The sequence below is a fragment of the Pelodiscus sinensis genome, chromosome 9 (genome assembly GCF_049634645.1).
Source record: "Pelodiscus sinensis isolate JC-2024 chromosome 9, ASM4963464v1, whole genome shotgun sequence".
Taxonomy (NCBI): Eukaryota; Metazoa; Chordata; order Testudines; family Trionychidae; genus Pelodiscus; species Pelodiscus sinensis.
The window spans coordinates 54,963,725-54,987,012 of NC_134719.1; the positions used below are offsets into that span (position 1 = coordinate 54,963,725).

Below are 23,288 nucleotides of genomic sequence, written 5' to 3' on the forward strand. Positions count from 1 at the left end.
CTGGCTCCCTGTGTGTACTGCCTGCTCCCCATCACCCTCTGCACTATTGTCTATGACAGAGAGGCATCAGTGTGGGGGGGAAGCCAGCTTTTAAGCCAGCTTCCCCTGGGTATCACCTCCTGGCTGAGGACACCACTCACCCCTCGTGCTGCTGCCTCTCTGGGGGGCAGAGGAGGGCGAGTAGATGGCTGTGTAGGAGCCAGGATGTGCAGTGAGCGGGCTTAAAAGCCATCTCCCCGCATATATCGGCTCCGGCCTGCCCCCCCCCCCCCATACAGAGGCAGCAAAGATGGGGGGTGGTGTGCATGTAGTTATTAGGATTAACCGATAAGCCCAGGCTTTACCAGTTAATCATGTAAACAGCATGCTAACACCCCTGCTTCAGATACGTGACAGAATACTTTCTAGGTGCACTTCAAGCATGAATGCAAATAATCATGTCTTATTTGTTTAAAAAAAAAATCACTGCCTATAGTCGAATACAGCTCAATGTTGCAAATTGTGAGTGTGTCTTTCAGATTCTTGATTTATCAAAATAGACTACCCAAATAGAACTTTGATCACCAAACAAAATTTATCATTTTTACTAAAATTTTGGCATCTAACAGATCAAGTATGTGTCATTCTTTGTATATAACATACAGACCTTCCCTCCAATTGTTATTGCAAATATTTCATTGAAGCATGAGCTTTATATAGTTATAAACTTTAATATATAATACTAGTATTTCAGCTGATATAAATCCACACCTAATTATCTGAAACTGCTCTTCAAAACTGCATCCAGTGGCATGTTAAAAACATCCTGAATTATCTAAAAATATCATTAGCTGTACTTTCCAACATAGCCATGTTATTTGGCTAATAAGACAGACTTCAATTTTTTGGCTTAATATGGGTACTGCATGAATACTATGTATGTGAAACATGAAATGTGAATCTATATGGAACTTGCGCATATCTCACGTACCCCGTAGCATGTGTGAATCAAAATTTTTACTGATGGCTTGAACTTTAGTCATTGTTTTTTTTACAAAGGTGACAGAGGAAGTTCGTGCAACTGTTGAAGCCCGTTTGAAAGATTCTTCTGAGTATCAAGCCCAACTAGAAAAGAAGCTGATGGAGGCAGAGAAGGAAAAGCAAGAACTTCAAGATGAGAAACGTAAAGCAATAGAGAATATGGAACAACAGGTATAGAATGCTCAGCTTTCAGCATCCTTGTGTCTGCAAGAATATGTTCTGTAGTTAATCTATAGTTGTAGTTTTCATTTTCTTTCCATGCAAAAAAGGAAATCAGTGCAGTCTCCAATGCTAATTTGTTCTGCCTTTCAAAAAAGGATTAACTGAATTTGAAGGATTATAAAAGTTTCCTATGCACTCAATCCTTCACTGTTTTTCTTAACTTATATTGTGATACGTGCTTGGAGAATAGCACGCTAGCGTGTACCAGAATTAGGGCACCCATACTCTTAAGTTTTTCAATTTTATATTTAAAAGTGACTGTTTTTCTTTCTGTTGGAATTGAAATGAACAAGACTGCTGTGCAACCATCATCACTGATGGCAGTTCAGTGGGGAAAGTATAGTTAACTGTTTATAAAAATGAGAGCCCAGAATACTTAAATGTGCAAAAAAATGGGCTCTATTATATTAATAAGCCAAAATCTGAATCTCATCAGATTATAGTCATTTTAAGTTCCTCTTTTGGTTCTCAGTTATTCATATTTTATATCTCTGCAAGTTCTTTTAAACTCTTATAGTACTTAATAAATTATATTGTCATGTTTAATTTTTTTCTCTTATAGCTATCTGAGCTCAAGAAGAGCCTCTCTAATGTGCAATCTGAAGTCCAGGAAGCCCTTCAAAGAGCAAGCACAGCAATAAATAATGAACAGCAGGCCAGGCGTGACTGTCAGGAACAAGTAAGTTATGGGTTTAGCTATAAATGGCCAGATGAAGCTTACTTGATAGTTTTGTCTCTGTAACCAAGGACTAATTTAACTTTTAATGTAGTCGGTCAGAGAAATTAGTGGAAAAGAAAGAAAGAATTATAAGAGAAGCTTGTCCATTCTTATGCCATGATTGTTTCTTAGACTGTATTTCCTGGTGCTTTATTGCATTGATATCTACATTTTAAATACAGGTTGGATGTCCCTGATCTGACATCCTTGGGATCTGAGGTTCAGGGGAGATCAGGACTTGGGCTCTCCCAGGGCTCCTCTGCTGGCCATGACCCCATCCATTGTACTGCTTCCAGCCCGTCTGCTGGTCTCTGCTGTCCCCATTCTGCTAGCGGAGCTCCTTTCCAGACCACTGGGGCTCTCAGACACCAGCAGTCTCAGGAGCTGGGGCTCTCTAGTCCTGCTGGACCACAGATGTTGCCAGACCAGAGAGTCCCAGACCACCGAGGTTCAACCTGTAACTTGAGTGTGAGTTAAATAGATGTTGAATATGATATCCTGCAGCTATATAAGGTAGGAAAAGGAAGCAGAAGACAGGCAAGCAGGACTAACTAATGCCTGCCCCATGTGTAGGCAATTAATTTTGGGGATGTACTTATCTGATCCTAATGGATTCTTCCTTAACTCCCAAGAAGGTGGTGAAAACTAAAGTTCTTCTTCGAGTGGCCCCGTGGGTGCTCCACTCCAGGTGTTGGGTCCGTCCCGGCGCCACTGATCGGGAGATTTCATAGCCATATCGGGCCGGACCACGCATGCTCCCTGCGCCTGCTGGTCATTCGTGCCCTTTCTAACGTGCGCGGTTCAGCCCCTCCCCCCACCAGTTCCTCTCAACCGTCTTCAGTTGCTGACGGGAGCTGGCGATCTCTCTTCGGTCGCTTACCATTTTCTCTGGGGAGGGGCGGGGGGAAGTGTAAATAGTTAATTTTTAGTGTTAGTTAGTTGTTAGTCTTGGTTTAGTAAGTCTTCAAAAAAAAGAAAAAAGAAGATCGTTTTGGTCAGTTACGCGGTGAAGCGTTTTTTCTCGTCAGTTTCACCACCATGTCTGGATCACCTGGCTTCAAGCGGTGTGCTCAGTGTAAAGAGGCAATACCCGCTTCTGACGGACATGCACTCTGCATTCGTTGCCTGAGGGAGTCTCATGTCATTAGTAAATGTGCCCACTGCTGTAGGTTAACACCGAGGGCACGAAGAGACAGAGACTTATCTGATCCTAATGGATTCTTCCTTAACTCCCAAGAAAGTGGTGAAAACTAAAGTTCTCAGGGGAATATACTAAGGGAAAATTTCCAGACCCAGTTTTTGACAATTTACTTAGAGTGCAGAAAGAAATAAGTATGTTGTTTTTCACAGGCAAAGATAGCTTCAGAAGCTCAAAATAAATATGAGCGCGAATTGATGCTTCATGCAGCTGATGTTGAGGCCTTGCAGGCAGCTAAAAATCAAGTTTCTAAGAATTCATCAATAAAGCAGCAGTTGGAGGAAGCTGCTCAGAAAGCTGATTCTGCACTTCGGGAGTGCAAAGTCTCATGGGAAGAGCGGGAGAGAATGCTAAAGGTAGGATTTGTCTTGTTCCAGTGACTTTTCTGAAGTGAGTAGACACCTGTACTGGTCATACCCACGCAAATTAAAATTCATCATGACAAAACATAGAAAAATATTTTATTGTAGAATGAAGCTTCAAAGCTTGGGTCTCGCTGTGAAGATTTAGAAAAACAAAACCGATTATTACATGAACAACTGGAAAATCTAAGTGACAAGATGGTGACCTCTGTGAAGGAAGCCATGCCAAGTGCACTGAATGTTTCTCTCAATGAAGAAGGCAAATCACAAGAACAAATCTTAGAAATTCTCAGGTAAATTTAACCCTAAACTATTTTCTTTTGTCATTGTGAGTAATATCAGTTGTTGGACTGGTTAGATCACCATCATTTTCTTCATAGGAAAACACAAAAAATTGCTTAATTAAAGTGGATTAAATATTTAACTGCTATTAGCTATAGTGACAGCCTTTTGCCCTGCTTCAGTAGCAACAGAGATAGCTGGAGTTGCATTAGTTCATTGGCCCTGGATATCATATGGAAAAGATATTAAGACAGACACTTCTCTGGAGGACCTGGTACCTCTTGGGAAATTTTGATGGCAAGGACAGTCTGTAGAGTGACACCTTCCCAGAACAGGATCACGTGTTCTTATTTCCTTTATTTGTAGATATTAGGATTTGGTTTTGGGTGTTTTCAACTAAATGCCATTTTTATTTTCTTTATCAGGAGTCATTCTGATAGCTGTGTCTAGATTTAAAATTCTTTCTTAGTCTTTAGTTCAGATTACTCCTTTTCTTACAGATTTATACGCCGAGAGAAGGAGATTGCTGAAACTAGGTTTGAGGTGGCCCAAGTGGAGAGCTTGCGTTATCGTCAGAGGGTGGATCACCTGGAAAGGGAACTCCAGGAATTGCATGATAGTCTGAATGCAGAGAGGGAGAAGGTGCAGGTGTGTACATGAACTATTAGTTACACCACCAACAAGTGACTGAAATGTCTTCCTTCTTATTTATGGCTTTACCTACTGCAACTGTGTACAATTGTGTTGCAGTTAGGAGTGTGCTTTCAAGCTTGCGTAGACAAATGTGCTAGCTTGCTAAAACTTACGTCATAGTATGAAGCCAGCTGGACACCATGAGTATATACTTAAGAATCTAGTCTAAGCCACCATCTATGCTACCCTCAGCTATGCTGCTATTTATAAGAGTATTTTTAGAGCTCTACCTGAGCTAGCACCTCATCTGCAGTGTAAACATAAGCTAAAGCTCAGAAGTATACAAGAATCTACATGTTTCAATTGGGATTGATATTTGTCCAGTTGCAGTAGCCTTACTTCTAGGCTTATGAATTTGTTCTCAAAAGCAAGATAGCAATTATGCTTCCAGAACTTGTTTTAACATGAATAGGTTGTGCAGAACAGATATTTAAGAAGCAGTCAAAAGACATGTTTGGAGAAATGGTAGAGACAATCTTGTGGGGAAATCTGTTGTTTTCAGGGTGCTTAAACAACATATTAATTTTTTTCATCTCTTTAAAAAGTGTTTACATGAGTTTATGCATACAGTGGTAGCTTTCAAAAATCTAATGCCAATGAAAGTTGTTTGAACATACATATATAAAGAAAGCTAAACCAGTTGTTTTTAATGATTTTCTTTGACCTGACAGGTAACAGCAAAAACAATTGCTCAGCATGAGGAACTCTTAAAAAAGACCGAAACCATGAATGTGTTGATAGAAACCAACAAGATGCTGAGAGAAGAGAAAGAGAGGCTAGAACAAGAGCTACAACAACTGCAGGCAAAGGTTAGTGATGAGACTTGTGTACAAAGTTCACAGACACATTAAAGTGAGTATTTGAAGGAGAATTTGAATGAATCAACATGTGGATTTGTTTGACCTATAACATCACATTGCAGAAATTATATGCTGGAAAACATTATTTATAATGTGGGGAAAAGTCACTGTGGACACAATTGAGAGGATTTTCGTTATAATTAAGATGTCAGAGGACATGGCCCTGTTTACTATGCAGAAAGTTTCAAGTAGTTTTAATTAAAGTAAAAAAACTATAGTTAGGCCAAGCCTAAACTAAAAGGGAAGGTCGAATTAAGATACATTACTCCAGCTATATTAATTACCACAATAAGTATGAGCACGAATTGATGCTTCATGCAGCTGATGTTAATTGCGTAGCTGGAGTCAATATACAGTAAACTTCCGATAATCCGGCACCTTTGGGACCCAGGGGGTGCCAGATTATCGGATATGCCGGAGTATCAGGAGGTACTACGGAAGGGGGGGCCTGGAAGGGATCTGGGGGCGGCGGAGAACAGCGTGGCGTGGGGCAAACCCTCTGCCATTATGCAGGGAGGCAGGGGAAGCCCCACGTAGCCGCTGTCGACAGGCCAGCTGGGGCTGCAAGCGGCAGCGGTGATTTGGGGAAGCAGCAGGGCAGAGCAGCTGGGGTGCTGTCAGGTTGATCCTGCAGCACTGCCCCTCACCTGAGCGACGCTGTGGGACCAACCCAGCAGCACCCCAGCTGCTCTGCCCCATGGCTTTCCCAAGTCCGCTGCTGTTGAAACTGATGAGCGGCAGACTTGGGGAAGCCGGGGGCGGAGCAGCTGGGGTGCTGCCGAGTTGGTCCCACAGCGCCACCCCTCACCCCCCTGCTCGGCGCCTGGCAGCACCCCAGCTACTCTGCTCCGCAGCTTCCCCAAGTCCGCCTCTCATCAGTTTCAGCAGAAGCACGGAGCAGCTGGGGTGCTGCCAGGCGCTGAGCAGGGGGTAAGGGGTGGTGCTGCGGGACCAACCTGGAAGCACTCCAGCTGCTCTGCTCTGTGCCTCTTCCACAAGTCCACCACTGGTCAGTTTCAGCAGCAGCAGTAGCGGACTTGGGGAAGTGGCGCGGAACAGCTCCAATTGTCCGGCTGGCCGGAGCACTTCAGTTGGTGCCGGATTATAAGCAGTGCTGGACCACTGGATGCCAGACGATTGGAGTTTTACTGTACTTTGTTTCAAATTTTCCCCACCATCTCCACAGTGGGAGGTTTATGAGAGCAAATGCTCCCATCAGCTTCCCTTACTCTTCACTGTAGTACTAGATGCTGATGGAGGCACCCTATAAGTTCAATATAGCAGAATTAGACTCAATTCTAGACTCGCTAAATTGATCTCTGGAAGATCAATTGCGGCAGCTTCAATCTTCTGATTAGTGAAGACATGGCCTTACTCCGTTAACAATACACTGTTGATCAGGACAGTCAACAAAATAAAAGAAATATAAAGAGATGGGCTGAAGTTGTGGGCTACAATTTTATTAACTTCACATTCCTGCCCAGTGTTATGTGGCATATCTCATAGTTCAGGAATTTAACGGTGTTCAGTGTGCCTTACAGGGCTTCCACTCTCATCATATGAGCAGTAACTCAGTGTTGGACCTCTTCAGTCTACCCCTAGAACCCAGCTCACTTCTGTATCTTTCCACCCTCCACCTCATAAGGATACTAAGGGGAGTCTCAGTTTTTGAAGACTTTAGACCTCCTATTTTACATGTTCAAGATTCACCAGTGAAATCTTAAGTGTCATTTACTTTTAGGAATGTCTGACCTTTTAATCTATGTTTGCATTGGCCAGTGAAGGCACCCCCTGAAAGTATGAAAAGGCATTTAAATTAGGAATGGTGCTCCACCATCAATTAGATTTTTTTATTTCTCCTCTGGCTGACCAATGTGAGGTGGAGAACCAAAGGAGGGGCCTAGCCATGGCTGTCTCCCTTTCTGGGTTGTATATCACCCTGCTAGTCTGACAAAAATCCCTTCTTCTCCTCTAGTGAGATGGGGGTATATTTTAATAACTGATGATCTTCTAGGTGCGTAAACTAGAGTCCGACATCTTACCTTTACAAGAGTCTAATGCTGAGCTGAGTGAAAAAAGTGGAATGCTTCAGGCAGAGAAGAAGCTATTGGAAGAGGATGTGAAACGTTGGAAGGCCCGGACCCAGGTGAGTTGCATCTTTTCAAAAAGGAAATACAAATGAAAGAACTCGTGCTGGTAGATCAACCCCATCGCCTGAAAAGTAGTGGAAGACTGAAATTGTTCTATGAAACCTCATTAATGAATATGTATGTATAAGGCTTGAATTTGATAGGGTACCATTAGTTTGCTTTATCACTCTATCAGATTTGGGGCACAGCTAAGAGCACCAGTCTCAGGTCAGACTGCCAGAATAGGGGCATATATCCCAGACTGGTGGTGTATTTTATTATAAGACTTCACCAAGCTGATAACAAATGTGTGCCACCAAATTACTATATTAATTGTTAGGGAGCCACAGACAGTCCTTTTCAGGTCCTCTTGCCCCTCATGAATCATGCAGACAAATCAGACTTCTGTGATAACTTCTTATTAGAACCAGAAATCACATATATTAGATTCTTTCACTCCAAAGAACCAAATACCTATCCCCAAATCAAAATATACATCACACAGTCTCATCCAAAAACAATGCTTAGATGAGTCTTTGATAAATTAGGTTAAAAAAATAATAAAAGTTGTTAAATGGGTCATATCTATTACAACTGGTTTCAGTGATTCCTTACAATGTTTCCTTATCACCACCATGTGTAGAATGAAATGTTTTCTTTTGCAAGAATCAAGACAATTCAGGTTATAAATATCTTTCAGAATGTACTGAGCCAACAGAAAGATTCTGATCTTGAAGAATATCGGAAACTCCTTTCAGAGAAGGAGGCAAATACCAAACGCATACAACAGATGAATGAAGAAACGGGCAGGCTTAAAGCAGAAATAGCAAGGTACAGTATACAGAAACTTGCCGAAAAGTTCTGAATACTAAAAGTCATTTTTACTATGTAATGTTTAAAATAGGACAGCATCTGGAAATCAAACACCATAAAACCTTTGGTGTTTGTTCAGCAATTTAACTCATTTTATTCAGTAGTTACCAAAAGGAAAGTGTTAATGTATTTGAAAATGGGACATTAAAATAGTAGCTAAATAACTCCAAGTTTAACTTTTTATAATTTGATTTGCTGTGGGTATTTTGCTAATTCCCTTATGGTGAATTATGACATTACAAAAATATAGCAATATCAAACTGTATTGACTTTGTTTAACTCTTGGCAAGATCTCATACATATCTTCATCTAATTTTGGTGTTTAGATCTAATGCATCTGTAACTACAACCCAGAATCTGGTCCAAACCCTCAGAGATGAACTAACTAAAATAAGAACTGAAAAAGACACTCTTCAGAAGGAGCTAGAGAATAAAGTGGCTGACATACAAGAAAAAGTCAAAACTATAACACAAGTCAAGAAAATTGGGCGACGATACAAAACTCAATATGAAGAGCTGAAAGCACAATATGACAAGGTATCTGTAAATTCTGATTTTAAGAAATTGAAGCGCACACTTTGAGCAGTCTTCATGTTCATTATCGCTTATAATAATCTGAATTTGTTATAAAAACTTACTCAATGTTACTTTTGATACCGAAACTAGTGTGCAAAATTCTGGCTTTTAGCTTTCCAAGGAATAATGTGGTGTTTGAATGTATAATGTATAAAGCACAGCTCTTAAGAGAGCATTATAATTCCTTTCCGCATCCTGTTTAGACTATTTGAGATGATTAGAGCCCATCTGGTAGCGTTGCGTGTAAAAGTGATAGCTTTCTACACCTGACGTTTCATTTAAAAAAAAAAAAAAAAAACCAAAGCAGAACCCACAACCTGGATGTGACGTCAGTTTGCCATGTTTCAGGTAGTTGCTGAGACATCAACTCAGTCTTACGCAGAAGAACAAGAACAGAAAGCTTCTGCCCAGGAAATACAAGAACTGAAAGAGACTCTCAGCCAGGCTGACGTAAAGACAAAATCCTTGGAGAATCAGATAGAAAATTTACAGAAGGTAAAGAGATGGCAATATTGTTAGTTTCTATATATCTTTTGACATCTTCACTGTGTCCTGTCAAATGTTTCCTCTTTCTCAGGACCTGGAATGTTTTACTACTCAGAACTTTATCATCTTAACTGAAGTGATAAGTTAGTATCTCAGAGCTCATTGAGCTGTGTTTTGTGTCTGATGCACTCGCCACCTACTTTTAAGGTAGCTTATTGTAATTGGTAGCTAAATTATCTCACCCCTCCCCCTTTTCCCTCCACCGCAGAATTTAGCAGAAAAAGAAAGTGAAGCCAGAACTCTTCAGGAACAGGTATCTCAACGACAGTCAGAACTTTCTCGTCTTCATCAAGATTTGCAAGAGAAAACTACACAGGAAGAACAAGTCAGGCAACAGATAACGGAGAAAGAGGAGAAGACTAGAAAGACCTTGCTGGCTGCCAAGCAAAAAATTGCACAATTAGCTGGTAAGCTACCTTACTCTGTCTCTTACCTTTTTTTAATTAGTTTTGTGGAAAAGCTTCCAGGGCTGGAGAAAACATTATCATCTTGGGTAAACCTGAGCCAGTTAAAATGTCCAATAACTAATCATAGAGTTATAATAGATCAGTCAGAGGATATTGTCCTTGCTTAGCACCCATGTATTTATCCCACACAGCTTGTTAGTGCAAAGGGCGTTAATTCCTTTCAGCAAGTTCAGTGTTAATCAGAAAGGAAAGAAACTACGAGTGCTAGCTTTTGATGTGTGGAGAAAATGTACCATCTTTTGAGGTTTCATATTTACAACTGCTATCTTATTTTTGAAAATATCACACGGGCTATCACTGAATAAAATAGTTTTATCGTTTACAGTGTGTTAATACATATAGGTCTCTTAAAGTACTTATAAAAGCAAACAGACTTTTCAGTTCACAAAGATTTGATAGGTGGCATTACATTGAAAAGACTGAATGCTGTGTTACTTGATTAGGTACAAAAGAACAGCTGACAAAAGAAAACGATGAGTGGAAACAAAAGAGTAGTGCACTAGAAGAGCAAAAGACTGAATTGGAGGTGCGGATGAGTGCACTCAAATCACAGTATGAAGGTCGCATTTGCCGCCTGGAGAGAGAGTTAAGAGAACAACAAGAGAGGCACCATGAACAGCGAGATGAGCCTCCAGAGTCTACTAATAAGGTACAAGATGTGTGAAGCCTTTGTTAGCTGTATTCACATATGGAGAAAAACAGAATACAGGTTGGACCTCCCTGGTCCGGCACCATCCGGACTTGACCGGATCTGAAGAAGAGTTTTCTGGACCAGGGGAGGTTGCCCCTCTGTTGATAGACACCGAGGCTCTCTTGGGGTCTGTCGGCAAACTTCCAGGCTCCCCTGCCCCTGGGCTCCCCGCTCTTCCACCAGCCCAAGAGTTACTGGGGCTCCATTACCCCAAGGCCGCCAGGGCTCAGCTGTCCTGGGCTGTGGCCACGAAAGCTCATGATACCATCTGCATGTTTTGTTAGTCTGTAAAGTGCTACCAGACCATTTGCTTGCTGTTTTTTACAGGGGCCATCAGGGCTCCATGGCCAGCCACAGGCCAGCCACTGGGGTTCTTCTTCCCAACCTGTACTTTCTGTCTAACAGTTAATGGGATAGTCTGTGTCTAATAGTGGGTGGGCTTTGAGTTCACAGTAACGGAGCAGTTGTGAATTAGAATTATTCCTTTTACCATATCTCTGATAACATATTCAACAGACTCAGCCTTTTTCCATGGTGCTTTCAACCTTTTCGATCCCCAGAATAACATGACTAGAACCCAAAAAGTACATTGTGCCTAATGGTCTTGGAAAGAAGGGAAACAGCTCTTTAAAGCATTTGAAGTTAATATTAAAGAGAATCATTCTAGTGTAGTTCAAACTTCCACTATTAATAAAAGCATATAGTTGTTTCAACAACTAGGTTTCCCACAAGAGCTGTTCAAATATTGCTGCTCTCGTTGGCTCTGTCTACAGTCTTATTTGCACATGCAATATGCATCTGGGTCCAACAGTAAATACTGTTCCTTTCTATAGAAGAGAATTAATTAGTACTCTTTTGGGCTGACTGAAAAAACTTCATTATCAAGGGTATCCCAGAAAATACTTGAGTTGCTTGAGCAAACTCAGAATATTTGAGAGTAAGCATGGAACTTCACCTGGTATTCTACCAAATTGATAGTTGAAACAATTGAAATTAAAGAGCTCTGTCTACTAAAATAGTAATCAAAATTGCATTCTGGATTGGATAATAGAGCCTGTGGGCTTAATGTTTGGCTAAGGAAGCATATAATTTACAGGAACACTTATGTCTAATAGGTTCCAGAACAGCAGAGGCAGATCACACTCAAATCTACTCCAGCTTCAGGTGAAAGAGGAATGTAAGTTGCAGGTTGTTTTTTGTCCAGTTGCTATGTTTATATATTTTTTGTTTTGAACTGTAGGAATGAATTAAAGGTTTTTGCATTAAAGAATTTTTGAATAGCTTTTAGAAGTTACCAACTGCTTAATGCTAATGCTGAGCTATGGGCTAACTGAACTGTTTGCCTCCTGAGGCAAAACTAACCCATTAAGTCACTAACTGCTAAACTGCCACATTTAGGTATACTGTGAACTTGAAATGTAGTCCATTTGAAAAACTGCAAGTGTTTTTAGATACTACACTAGCCTCTGAAGCATCTTTATGGCTTTATAATCTGACACTTCTGTTCTTGGAATGGTTTTGACCCTTGACATGTGACTGTAAAACTCACTGGCATACATCTTACTTGGCAGATATTCTCCCCATGTATTGAGCCACTAGGATTCTTACCTGGCATTGCCTGAGTCCTGGGGGTCAGGAGCCTGTTATCTCCCTCAACTCACCACCACAGGGACCACCTCCTCCACCACCATGTAGGAAGTCCCAACTTCTTTCTGGGACCCCCAGCACACTGGGACTGCTACCACGAGGCAGCCCTTACCCACATCTGGGTCACCGTGGACAAGGATTGCTTCACAGCAGCAGGCCCCCCTCCTCCTCCCCCCCGCCTCTGATATTGGGGGGGCAAGCAGCACCGCAATGCTAGGTGGAACTGGCATTTAAGACAGCTCCTCCCAGCACTGGCTCCTGCCCCTCCTTCCTTCCTTTCCCTCTTCTCCCCCCCCCCCCCCCCTTCAGCTGCTTCTGGTACAGAGGCAGCAGCGAGGGGAGGGGGAATGCGTGTAGTCGACTTGACTATTCGATAAGCAGCATGGACTTATCGGGTAGTCGATTGCTCCCTAGTTTCCAGGGCCTTTTATATCTTTTTCCATGTGGAAGGAAATCCTTTGGTCTTACCGTGCAAAGTTACAGCAGCAAGGTGGAGTTTGGAGCAGTAAGGTGGAGTTTGGAGTCACATGGGCAAATCACATATCCATGCATTACTAAGTTCCTTACAGATAGAAGCCATTGCCCTCATGCTAGTCTGAACATTCGCTGGAAGGCTTGTCATATGTGGATTGTTTAATAATTTGTCCCAATATCTTTCCAGGTATTGAAGTTAGACTGTGTGGCCTATAATTCCTTATGTCCTTTTTGTTTCCTTTTTTTTAACATAAGTGCTCTGCTTGCCTTTCAAGATGTTTTCAGCTTGTTCCTTAAGCACCTTTAGGAGGAATTTCTTCTGGCCTTGTTGAATTTAATATATCTAATTTATTCAAATATTCTTTAACCTGTTTTTTATCTATTATGGCCTACACGCATCCCTTCTTGTTGATATTAATTGTATCAAATACCTGGTTACTACTTTTTTTTCCCCATGAATAGGCATTCAGAAGCAGAATAGGAATTCTAAATGCCTTTACTTTGTAAATGCCATCTGTTATTTTCTCTCCATCCCCACTGAGTACACTTTTGTCTTTCTTTTGCTCATAATGTATTTAAAGAGTCACCTCTTGTTACTTTTTATGTCCCTTACTAGGTGCAACTCATTTTGTGCTTTAACCTTTTTTATTTTATCCATGCTTTCTTGTGCTATTCTTTTGTACTCCAGAGCAATTTGTCCATGTTTTCACTTTTTGTAGAATTCCTTTTTGATTTTTTTCAAGTCATTAAATTGCTCCTGATGGAGACATGTTGGGCCCCTTACTATTCTTGCTATCTTCCTTTGCATCAGGATAGTTTGCTGTTCTGCCTTTCTTCAAGAAGCTGCCAACTTTCCTGTATCCTTTAGCCTTTCTTCCCATTGGATCCTGCCTTCCAGTTCTCTGAATTTGTCGTCTTTTTGAAATCCATGATTCTTATTCTGCTCTGACTTCTTCATTTCTGTAGAATCAAGAAATCAATCATTTCATGATCACCTTCCACCATATGGGCATCCCAGCAAGTCAGATTGATGCCAATTAAGTCATAATATAGTTTATATATTAGTACTATTCCATGATCCGTTTTAAATTTGTGAAACTTTTTCAAATGAACATTTGATATATTGTTAGTTTGTATCAAACTGAATTTGATATGCTTGTAAGTCTGCCCCCAACTTGGTTAGCACAAATTAAACCAGTGTCCTATTTCTAGTGCTAGCACTTCAGATCCACCGACAGCAAACATTAAGCCAACTCCTGTTGTGTCAACTCCAAGTAAAGTGACTGCTACTGCCATACCTGGGAGTAAATCTACTCCAAGAGCCAGTATTCGTCCAATGGTTACTCCTGCTACAGTTACAAATCCAACCACTACTCCAACAGCCACAGTTATGCCCACAACGCAGGTGGAAACCCAGGAAGGTAAGTGTTATAGATAAAGGCCTGTTATCTAAAATAAAATAACTTTCAAAGGGCATCTCTGCCTTGAAATCTAGTCAGTTTCAAAGTTGAACATAAGTTCAGCTATTCTTCATGACCTTTGTGCTTTTATTGTTTTTACTTTTAACTGGCTAAATATGAGAAACATTAAATCTTACTGCCTACTCTTTTCTCAAGTGAAAAGTGCTGTGAACTATACTAGATAACTGTAAGCCAATTAAAATGTGCTAACATTCGCTTTCCAGCTATGCAATCAGAAGGACCAGTAGAACATGTTCCAGTTTTTGGAAGCACAAGTGGATCTGTACGCTCCACCAGTCCCAATGTCCAGACATCTCTCTCTCAACCCATCTTAACTGTTCAACAACAGACTCAGGCTACAGCTTTTGTGCAGCCCACTCAGCAAAGTCATCCTCAGATCGAGCCAGCTACTCAAGAGCCATCCCCCACCATTGTGGAGGTTGTACAGAGCTCACAAATAGAAAGACCCTCTACTTCCACAGCAGTGTTTGGCACAGGTTGGTTTCATTCTCTTAAATATTATAAAGGGCTTAATCTCGTGGTGTGTCCAAACCACTACAGTTCCTCATTGAATCAGGCCATAATATCATGTAACAGCAGCTGACTTTGTGAATAAACTGTGGGCTAAGTTTTCAAAGAGGCTGAGGTCTGGCCTATCTTCTGTCTCTTGCAAAAGTTTTGCCTTTTAAACATATGTCCTAAAACACTTCCAAAGGGTATCTTAGATTAAACTAGAAGGCTACGTCTACACTGGCCCCTTTTCCGGAAGGGGCATGTAAATTTCACTAGTCGTCGTAGGGAAATCCGCGGGGGATTTAAATATCCCCCGCGGCATTTAAATAAAAATGTCTGCCGCTTTTTTCCGGCTTTTAAAAAAGCCGGAAAAGAGCGTCTAGACTGGCCCCGATCCTCCGGAAAAAGTGCCCTTTTCCGGAGGCTCTTATTCTTACTTCAAAGTAAGAATAAGAGCCTCCGGAAAAAGGCGCTTTTTCCGGAGGATCGGGGCCAGTCTAGACGCTCTTTTCCGGCTTTTTTAAAAGCCGGAAAAAAGCGGCGGACATTTTTATTTAAATGCCGCGGGGGATATTTAAATCCCCCGCGGATTTCCCTACGACGACTAGTGAAATTTACATGCCCCTTCCGGAAAAGGGGCCAGTGTAGACGTAGCCGAAGTGAATGTTCATGTGTCTTTTCAAACTATTGCTGGATGTTTCAACTGTTGGCTCCAGAAAAAGCAGGCTCTCCCTTCATGAGCATTTTGATTTCCTCAGTCTTGCTTTGATATGAAGATTCAGAGTTTAATGTAAAGGATGATTTGGCTCTAAATTTTTTGCAAATGACTACTGCAGGAAACAAACTAAATCAAATAACTGAACATATATTCTATAATTGTACTGTACTTGCCCCACAATAATCTAGATATTATATGACAGTTTAAAAAAAGTATTATTCTATCATTGTAGAAGCTTCTGTTCTTTGCAAAACTTGCCCCAAAAATACCCACTGTAATTGTTTTTGTCACTGCCTATGGAAATATTAGCAATTACATTCTGTCCAGAACAAGATGACTGAAAAATATGCCAGTTGCACGGGGTGGAGATGGGGAGACGGCTATCGCTCAGAAAGTTTTGCTGGCAGTCCCAGTGTGATCCACTCCAAGAGCCAACAAGAAGACACTCTGTCCAGTCCTAATTGCTATGTTTGAGTATAGGGAAAGAGGCAATTTCTCAGAGAGGAGTCTGAAATCATCTACTTTTCTGTGAGTTTCCTAAACATTTTTTGTGTGCCATAAACCTTTTGAAAAAGTCCGCTGTGTTATTTTTAAGTTTCAGCTACCCCAAGTTCTTCTTTGCCCAAGCGTCCACGAGAGGAGGAAGAGGACAGCACAGTAGACAACTCAGACCAAATTTCAGAGGAGATGGTGGATATACCTCTTCCAAAGAAATTGAGAAGCATACAGAGAGTTGGACCTGAGGTTTGTAAGACTGGAAAATACTTCCAGTTAATAATTTTGCCCTTACAGGATTTGAGATTGAAATATGTTTTTGACAAGGAAACTGAAACAGAATCCTATTGAAAAGGTTTTAAAACTCTGATTCTGGCAAAGCGAAGTGTTGCTTTTTGAAAGTGATAATTGCCAAATTCTATACCGTTGAAATAACCTTCACCTGGAACTTCCAAATAAAGCAGAAGTTATTGCATTTTAATGATGGGCAGTATGTTAAAGAACATAATTTTTATTAGTTTAAGGGAAACTCTCTTACTTGAGATCCAGGCAGTTGATCTTTGAAGTACAGTAAAACTCCGATGGTCCGGCATCTGATGGTCCAGCACTCCTGATGGTCTGGCACCATCAGGAACCCGGAAGTGCTCCGGGCAGCCGGACCATTGGAGCTGCTCTGCCCCCAGCTTCCCCAATTCAGCCGCTGCTAAAACTGACCAGCAGCTGAATTGGGGAAGCTGGGGGCAGAGTAGCTGGGGTGCTGCCGGGTAGGTCCCGTAGCGCTGCCTCTCGGGGCTCTGGGACCAACCCGGCAGCACCCCAGATGTCCCCAATTCAGCTGCTGTTGAAACTGACCAGCAGCTGACTCCAGGAAGCCCGAGGCAGAGCTGCTCTGCCCCGGCTTCCTGGAATCAGCCCCTGATCAGTTTCAGCAGCAGCTGACTTGGGTACACTTGGGACAGAGCAGCTGGGGTGCTGCCGGGTTGGTCTCGCGCGCCAAGGGTTGGCGCTACCAGACCAACCCGGCAGAGCCCCAGCTGCTCTGTCCCAGGCATCCTGATTCAGCTGCTGTTGAAACTGACCAGCAGCTGACTCCAGGAAGCCCGGGGCAGAACAGCTCTGCCTCGGGCTTCCTGGAGTCAGCCGCTGATCAGTAGCAGCAGCAGCTGACTTGGGGACACCTGGGGTGTTGGTCCAGTAGCGCCGCTCCTCGGCACTGTGGGACCAACCCGGCAGCCCCCCAGCTGCTCTGCCCTAGGCGTCCTGATTCAGCGGCTGTTGAAACTCACCAGTGGCTGACTCCAGGAAGCCTGGGGCAGAGCAGCTCTGCCTCGGGCCTCCTGGAGTCAGCCGCTGATCAGTATCTGCCCCAGGCGTCCCCAAGAGCAGCTGGGGTGCTACCAGGTTGGTCTCGCCGTGCCGAGGGTCTGTGCTACTCGACCAACCTGGCAGCACTCCAGCTGTTCTGCTCTAGGCGTCCCCGATTCAGCCTCTGCTGGTCAGTTTCAGCAGCGGCTGAATCAGGGACGCCTTGGGCAGACCCGGACTATCGGAAGGGGGGGCTATGAGGGATCTGGGGTGGCATCCCCCCCACCCCAGACCCCTCAGAACTCCCCCTTCCGATAGTCCGGCATATCTGATAATCCAGCACCCCCTGGGTCCTAAAGGTGCCAGATTATAGGAAGTTTACTGTATTTTGAATAGACCTGAAAGGAGTGAGGTGGTTGTCAGAAAGGTAGGAGATGCAGAAATTGAAAATGAGCAATAAGGTCTTGGGTAAGAGTTTTATCAGTATGGACAGAGAGAAGGCCAGGTCTTCAAGTTATAGAGAAAGAAGCAACAATATTTGGACATAGTCTGGATATTCAGATGTAGAGAGGACATGGAATCTAATATATCATCTGTAAGGAGATGTCAGAAAGCAGAAATATGAGGATGGTTGGTGAAAGGAAGGTGTTGGCCATTGGTGTAGAAATGGTAGTTAAAATTGGCTGGTTATCTTTCTTAATATGAAAAAATATGCGTTTTCAGGAGGAAGTCACGGCAGAAGAAAGCACTGATGGTGAGGTTGAAACTCAAACTTACAACCAAGATTCTCAAGATTCCATTGGAGAAGTAAGCAAAAAAAATTACTTTTAATTGCAGTGAACAGCCCTTCCTTGCAAATACCAGTTTGGTATGGTAGCAGTTGCTGAAGTTAGCATTGTATATCAATCTAGTCACTATTAGAAAAGTGTTTGTTGATAGTAACATTTTCATGAAATCTTTTTTATATATATTAGAGATGTGTGTCTGCCTTTTCAACTTCTAAACAGTAACAGCTAGGACTACCAAATTTGGTATGCAGCTTCCTCTTATGCTAACTTAAAGACAAGGCAGGGTTTGGTTGTGTCAGGAAAATGGGACGTGCCTTGAATTCAAATGTTTTCGAAAATATGGGAAGGGAGGGGGCTCATTAGAGTGGCATGATACTGCATTGTCACCAGTGGGCACAGTGAGCGTGGGGGACAGTCGTACTGCAAAGTGACTGTTGGGGACAGCTGCATCAGGCAGGGAGTGGCCAGCTGTGAACGGGGCTCACCATCTTGCTGGCCAGCGACCCACAGAAGAGGTCCCCTATGGCCCCAAAACCTTTCCCTTTGGCCCCTGTGGGTCCCACTGCTGCATTTTTCTCCCGTGCCTTTCCCCCCACCCCCAAGCACCACCGGGGCCAAGCAGCACAGCCCTGCCTCTCCCTGCCCTCCCAAACACCACCGGGCTGCCCAGCATGGCCTATGCAGCCTCCTCTCCCTATCCCCGGGCCAGCTCAGGGATCAGCATCAGGGCTGGCTTGTGTGGGCCTTTGCCCTCTTGGCCCAGGCCTAAGGATCATCGGTGGGAGGTCTCTGCAGCCTCCATTCTACACCTCCCCGGCCTCCAGACTAATGCGGGTCTCCCCGCTCCCTGCACCTGGATGGTTTCTCTCCCCACCTCCCGTGCCAGACTGAGGAGAGCCACCAGGGGCTGGTCTGGGTATCGTGTTCCTCCAGCTGACCAGGCAACACCCAGTAAGTCTTCTAGTATCACTCATAATGTAGAGTTTTATTATGGAAATCAGTTTATATAGATCATAATTTTTAGGGCTGTAAGTTCCATTCAATGTGTATTTAGTTTTGATTGTGATTTTTCACATATCTGCATAGCAACCAAGTATATAAAACTTGACACTTTCCTAGTAGTATATAAGCATTAAGTACTGCGACTGAATTATGGAGTAATTTTACTTATTGGGGACCTGAGACATAGGAATTAAAGGAATCCTCATCAGAGCCATGATTGGGTTTGAGAGTTCAAAACTCTTGAATTCTTTGATTTGTTCCCCCAGAATATACTTTTTTTCATTTTTAGTTTTATATTGCAGACAGATTGTGACAAATAGTTGAGACATTTCAATCACAAGGAACTGGGGTGAGTCACAAAAGAGTGAAGGCAATGTCTGTAGTTCTGCCCAGTATCTTCGACTGCCCTTTGTACTTATCTAGAGTCAGATTTTTGGTTCTCCTAAAATAAGTAATGGCAATATTAAGACACAAAATTTGGAATTAAGTTTCTTTTTCTACATCAAAGAAATAAAATTCAGTATCTTATACCTGCATCTGGTCATACTTTTCCATAGAATGGATTTTCTCTAACCACTAGAAGATACTGTGTCTTCACAATCATGTTGTTTCTTTCTCCCTGTAACTTTACATACACACAAAAGGTGTTCAGAGGCTGGCTCTCCTTTAACTACAAATATCCCACCCCCAAACTTACTTGAAATATCTTTTCAAGAAATCAAACATGATTATTGCAATCCAATTCAATTGCTAAGCAATTTAATACAAAGCAGTCAAGTCACTTGGGGCACACTACATGGCTATTTCAAAATAAGCAATTCCTTATTTCAAAATAGCACGTCTACACTGCAGAAAAGCCTAAAAATTAGTCCAAGGTAGGCTTCCCTAATGTAGACGTGCTGTCTCGATTTAGAGCCCAAGGAAGCACTGAGGAGGAATAACTTAGAATGGCCCTAGTAAGGGAATATTTTGAAATAGCAGCAGTGTAGTGTCTAAATAAACCTTATTTTGAAATAGCTATTTCGGAATAGGCGTTATTTCTGGTAGAATGAGGTTTACAGATTTCGGAATAAACCATCAGTTATCTCGAAATAACGCTAGTTATATTGAAATAATGGTGAAGTATAGACATATCCTTGGTGTGCAGAAATATCTAGAACTAGCTCTTGTAATTTAACAGTCATGGGTGCTGAAATGTGAAGTATTCTTGATTAAAAAAAACAAAAAAGTGATTTCCAGTATCTGAAAAGAGATGGTTATTTTCCAAACATCTTTATCCATCTTTAATACATCCTGTTCAAATTCTTTAAATGTTTTAATGAGCTACTGTTTTTGCTGAATCAAACTAGAATAATATACAACATTTTTAAACTACTTTTGTAGCTGGCTTGCCAATGATGAACCTCTGTAAGAATTTCATTCAGTCTGGAATAGCAGAAGAGAAGCCTAGAGTTAGTTTTCCCTTTGTATTGGAAAGAGTGCTTTGTCCAAGGCTCTGGCTACATTTCATCTTTTTAGATGCATTTGAAACTGATTAGTGGCCTAGTTAAATTCAACTATAGTTTGTGTTTATATACCACTTGATATCTGTTAATATCTGTGGCAATTAATGTTTTTCCTTTGCCAGCAATACATTCTGCTCTGATTGTCTTGTCTCTGTTTGACTTGCTACTCTTTTGCATGTTGATGAGCTTCTCTAAGAGTGCTCTGTATCAGAGTACACTAGCTTATATTGCACATATGATGTCAGCTAGTTTCTATTTATGTAACCTCTGGGCAATTCTCGTTCAGCCACTGTGAATACCTGTCCATATTGTCCAAAGTGCATTAGTACAAACACAGGTACCATCGTTGGTAGGAGTGAATTCATGTATTTGCCTGGTTTGTGGCCCAGCTGCTGAGTGGACACAATAAAAATTTAATTATTGCAACCAGTTAAGATGACTGTCACAAACAGATTACCACAACACTGCTGCTGTGTAGAGTGGACCAAAGTCTGATCTAGGTTCTGAACTAAGGATGTTAAATAGCGACTAGTTGACTAATCAACTATTCGATTAGTCGATAGGGTAATTCCACCTTTGAAGTGTAGCAACAGCCCTAGCACTTGTGGAGGGCTTTATAAGGTAAATGAAATTGTAAATTGACTTAATCTCTTTGGCAGACATTTTTAAAAATAAGTATACAATGTATAAGTTTTGTTTTAGTAACTTTCTTTTCCCTTTTAAAGGGTGTCACCCAGGGGGAGTATGCTCCCATGGAAGACAGTGAAGAAACCTCTCAGTCCCTCCCAATAGATCTTGGACCTCTTCAGTCTGATCAACAGAATACCTCATCATCCCAGGATGGTCAATCCAAGAAAGATGATGTCATTGTGATTGACAGCGATGATGAAGAGGAGGAGGAGGAGGAAAATGAAGGCGAGCAAGAAGTATGTCTGACTTATTTGTAGTTTGTGATCTTTAATGTCATAGAATCATAGAATACTAGGACTGGAAGCAACCTCGAGAGGTCATCAAGTCCAGTCCCCTGCCCTCATGGCAGGACCCAATACTGTCTAGACCATCCCTGATAGACATTTATCTAACCTACTCTTAAATATCTCCAGAGTAACTTCTCGTGTCTTGCTCACAACACACCTGTTATTGCATCCTAGAATCATGTTTGCTTTTTTGCAGCAGCGTCACACTGTTGACTCATATTTAGCTTGTGGTTCACTATAACCCCTAGATCCCTTTCTGCAGTACAACTTGCTAGACAGTCGCTTCCCATTCTGTATGTGTGAAACTGATTGTTCCTTCCTAAGTGGAGCACTTTACATTTGTCCTTATTAAACTTCATCCTGTTTACCTCAGACCATTTCTCCAATTTGTCCAGATCATTTTGAATTATGACCCTATCCTCCAAAGCAGTTACAGCCCCTCCCAGCTTGGTATCATCTGCAAACTTAATAAGCGTACTCTCTATGCCAATATCTAAATCGTTGATGAAGATATTGAATAGAACCAGTCCCAAAACAGTCCTCTGTGGAACCCCACTTGTTATACCTTTCCATCAGGATTGTGAACCATTAATAACTAGTTTCTGAGAATGGTTATTCAGCCAGTTACGCACCCACCTTATAGTAGCCCCATCTAAGTTGTTTTTGCCTATTTTATTGATAAGAATATCATGCGAGACCGTATCAAATGCCTTACTAAAGTTTAGGTATACCACATCTACCGCTTTTCCCTTATCCACAAGACTCGTTATCCTATCAAAGAAAGCTATCCGATTAGTTTGACATGATTTGTTCTTTATAAATCCATGTAGGCTGTTCCCTATCACCTTATTATCTTCCAAGTGTTTGCAGACGATTTCCTTAATTACTTTCTCCATTATCTTTCCTGGCACAGAAGTTAAACTGACTAGTCTGTAGTTTCCTGGGTTGTTTTTATTTCCCTTTTTATAGATGGGCACTATATTTGCCCTTTTCCAATCTTCTGGAATCTCTCCTGTCTTCCATGATTTTCCACAGATGATAACTAAAGGCTCAGATACCACCTCTATCAGCTCCTTGGCTACGTCTACATTGGCCCCTTCTCCGGAAGACGCATGTCAATTTCCAACTTCAGAATAGGGAAATCCGCGGGGGATTTAAATATCCCCCGCGGGATTTAAATAAACATGTCCGCCGCTTTTTTTCCGGCTTGGGAAAAAGCTGGAAAAAAGCGTCTAGACTGGCGCGATCCTCCGGAATAAAGCCCTTTTCCGGAGGATCTCTTATTCCTACTTTCCCTATTCTGAAGTTGGAAATTAACATGCCTCTTCCGGAGAAGGGGCCAATGTAGATGTAGCCCTTGAGTATTCTAGGATGCATTACATCAGGCCCTGGTGACTTGCAGACATCTAACTTTTCTAAGTGGTTTTTAACTAGTTCTTTTTTTATTTTGTCTTCTAACCCTACTCACTAACTCACAGTTTACAATGTCTAAGGTTTAATGATAAATGTAGGAAAACATATGCACTCTTAGAAGCTGTGTGCGACTGTTGACCTGGCTTGAGCAGAATTATAACAAACTTCACTTACAGAGTTCTTCACTTCTTTATACAGCTGAATATTTACATTTATTGTCTGATTTTTGAACTGATGTGAAGTTAACTGAAGTGCTTATTTATGTTATGAAATGATTCTGCTAACTAGCTATGGAAAGGATTTCAGCAAAGAAATAAGTTTGAAATAAAATTCCTGTGTGAAATCCACAGTTAT

The 23,288-nt window shown here is 41.9% G+C and overlaps 1 protein-coding gene across 2 annotated transcripts in view; it reads left to right on the plus strand.

Moving 5' to 3' along the window:
* TPR (translocated promoter region, nuclear basket protein) overlaps positions 1-23,288 on the plus strand; it is a 67,656-nt gene that overhangs the window by 26,863 nt on the left and 17,505 nt on the right. For both annotated transcript variants that reach the window (XM_075936750.1, XM_075936751.1), the window contains exons 23-40: positions 1,039-1,191; positions 1,805-1,921; positions 3,311-3,514; positions 3,629-3,813; positions 4,303-4,450; positions 5,167-5,304; positions 7,370-7,501; positions 8,185-8,315; positions 8,684-8,894; positions 9,282-9,428; positions 9,688-9,886; positions 10,390-10,595; positions 11,753-11,814; positions 13,971-14,179; positions 14,443-14,715; positions 16,045-16,193; positions 17,973-18,056; positions 21,270-21,470. In XM_075936750.1, coding sequence (XP_075792865.1) covers positions 1,039-1,191; positions 1,805-1,921; positions 3,311-3,514; positions 3,629-3,813; positions 4,303-4,450; positions 5,167-5,304; positions 7,370-7,501; positions 8,185-8,315; positions 8,684-8,894; positions 9,282-9,428; positions 9,688-9,886; positions 10,390-10,595; positions 11,753-11,814; positions 13,971-14,179; positions 14,443-14,715; positions 16,045-16,193; positions 17,973-18,056; positions 21,270-21,470 — 2,949 coding nt within the window. The remainder of the gene's footprint in view (positions 1-1,038; positions 1,192-1,804; positions 1,922-3,310; positions 3,515-3,628; positions 3,814-4,302; positions 4,451-5,166; positions 5,305-7,369; positions 7,502-8,184; positions 8,316-8,683; positions 8,895-9,281; positions 9,429-9,687; positions 9,887-10,389; positions 10,596-11,752; positions 11,815-13,970; positions 14,180-14,442; positions 14,716-16,044; positions 16,194-17,972; positions 18,057-21,269; positions 21,471-23,288) is intronic.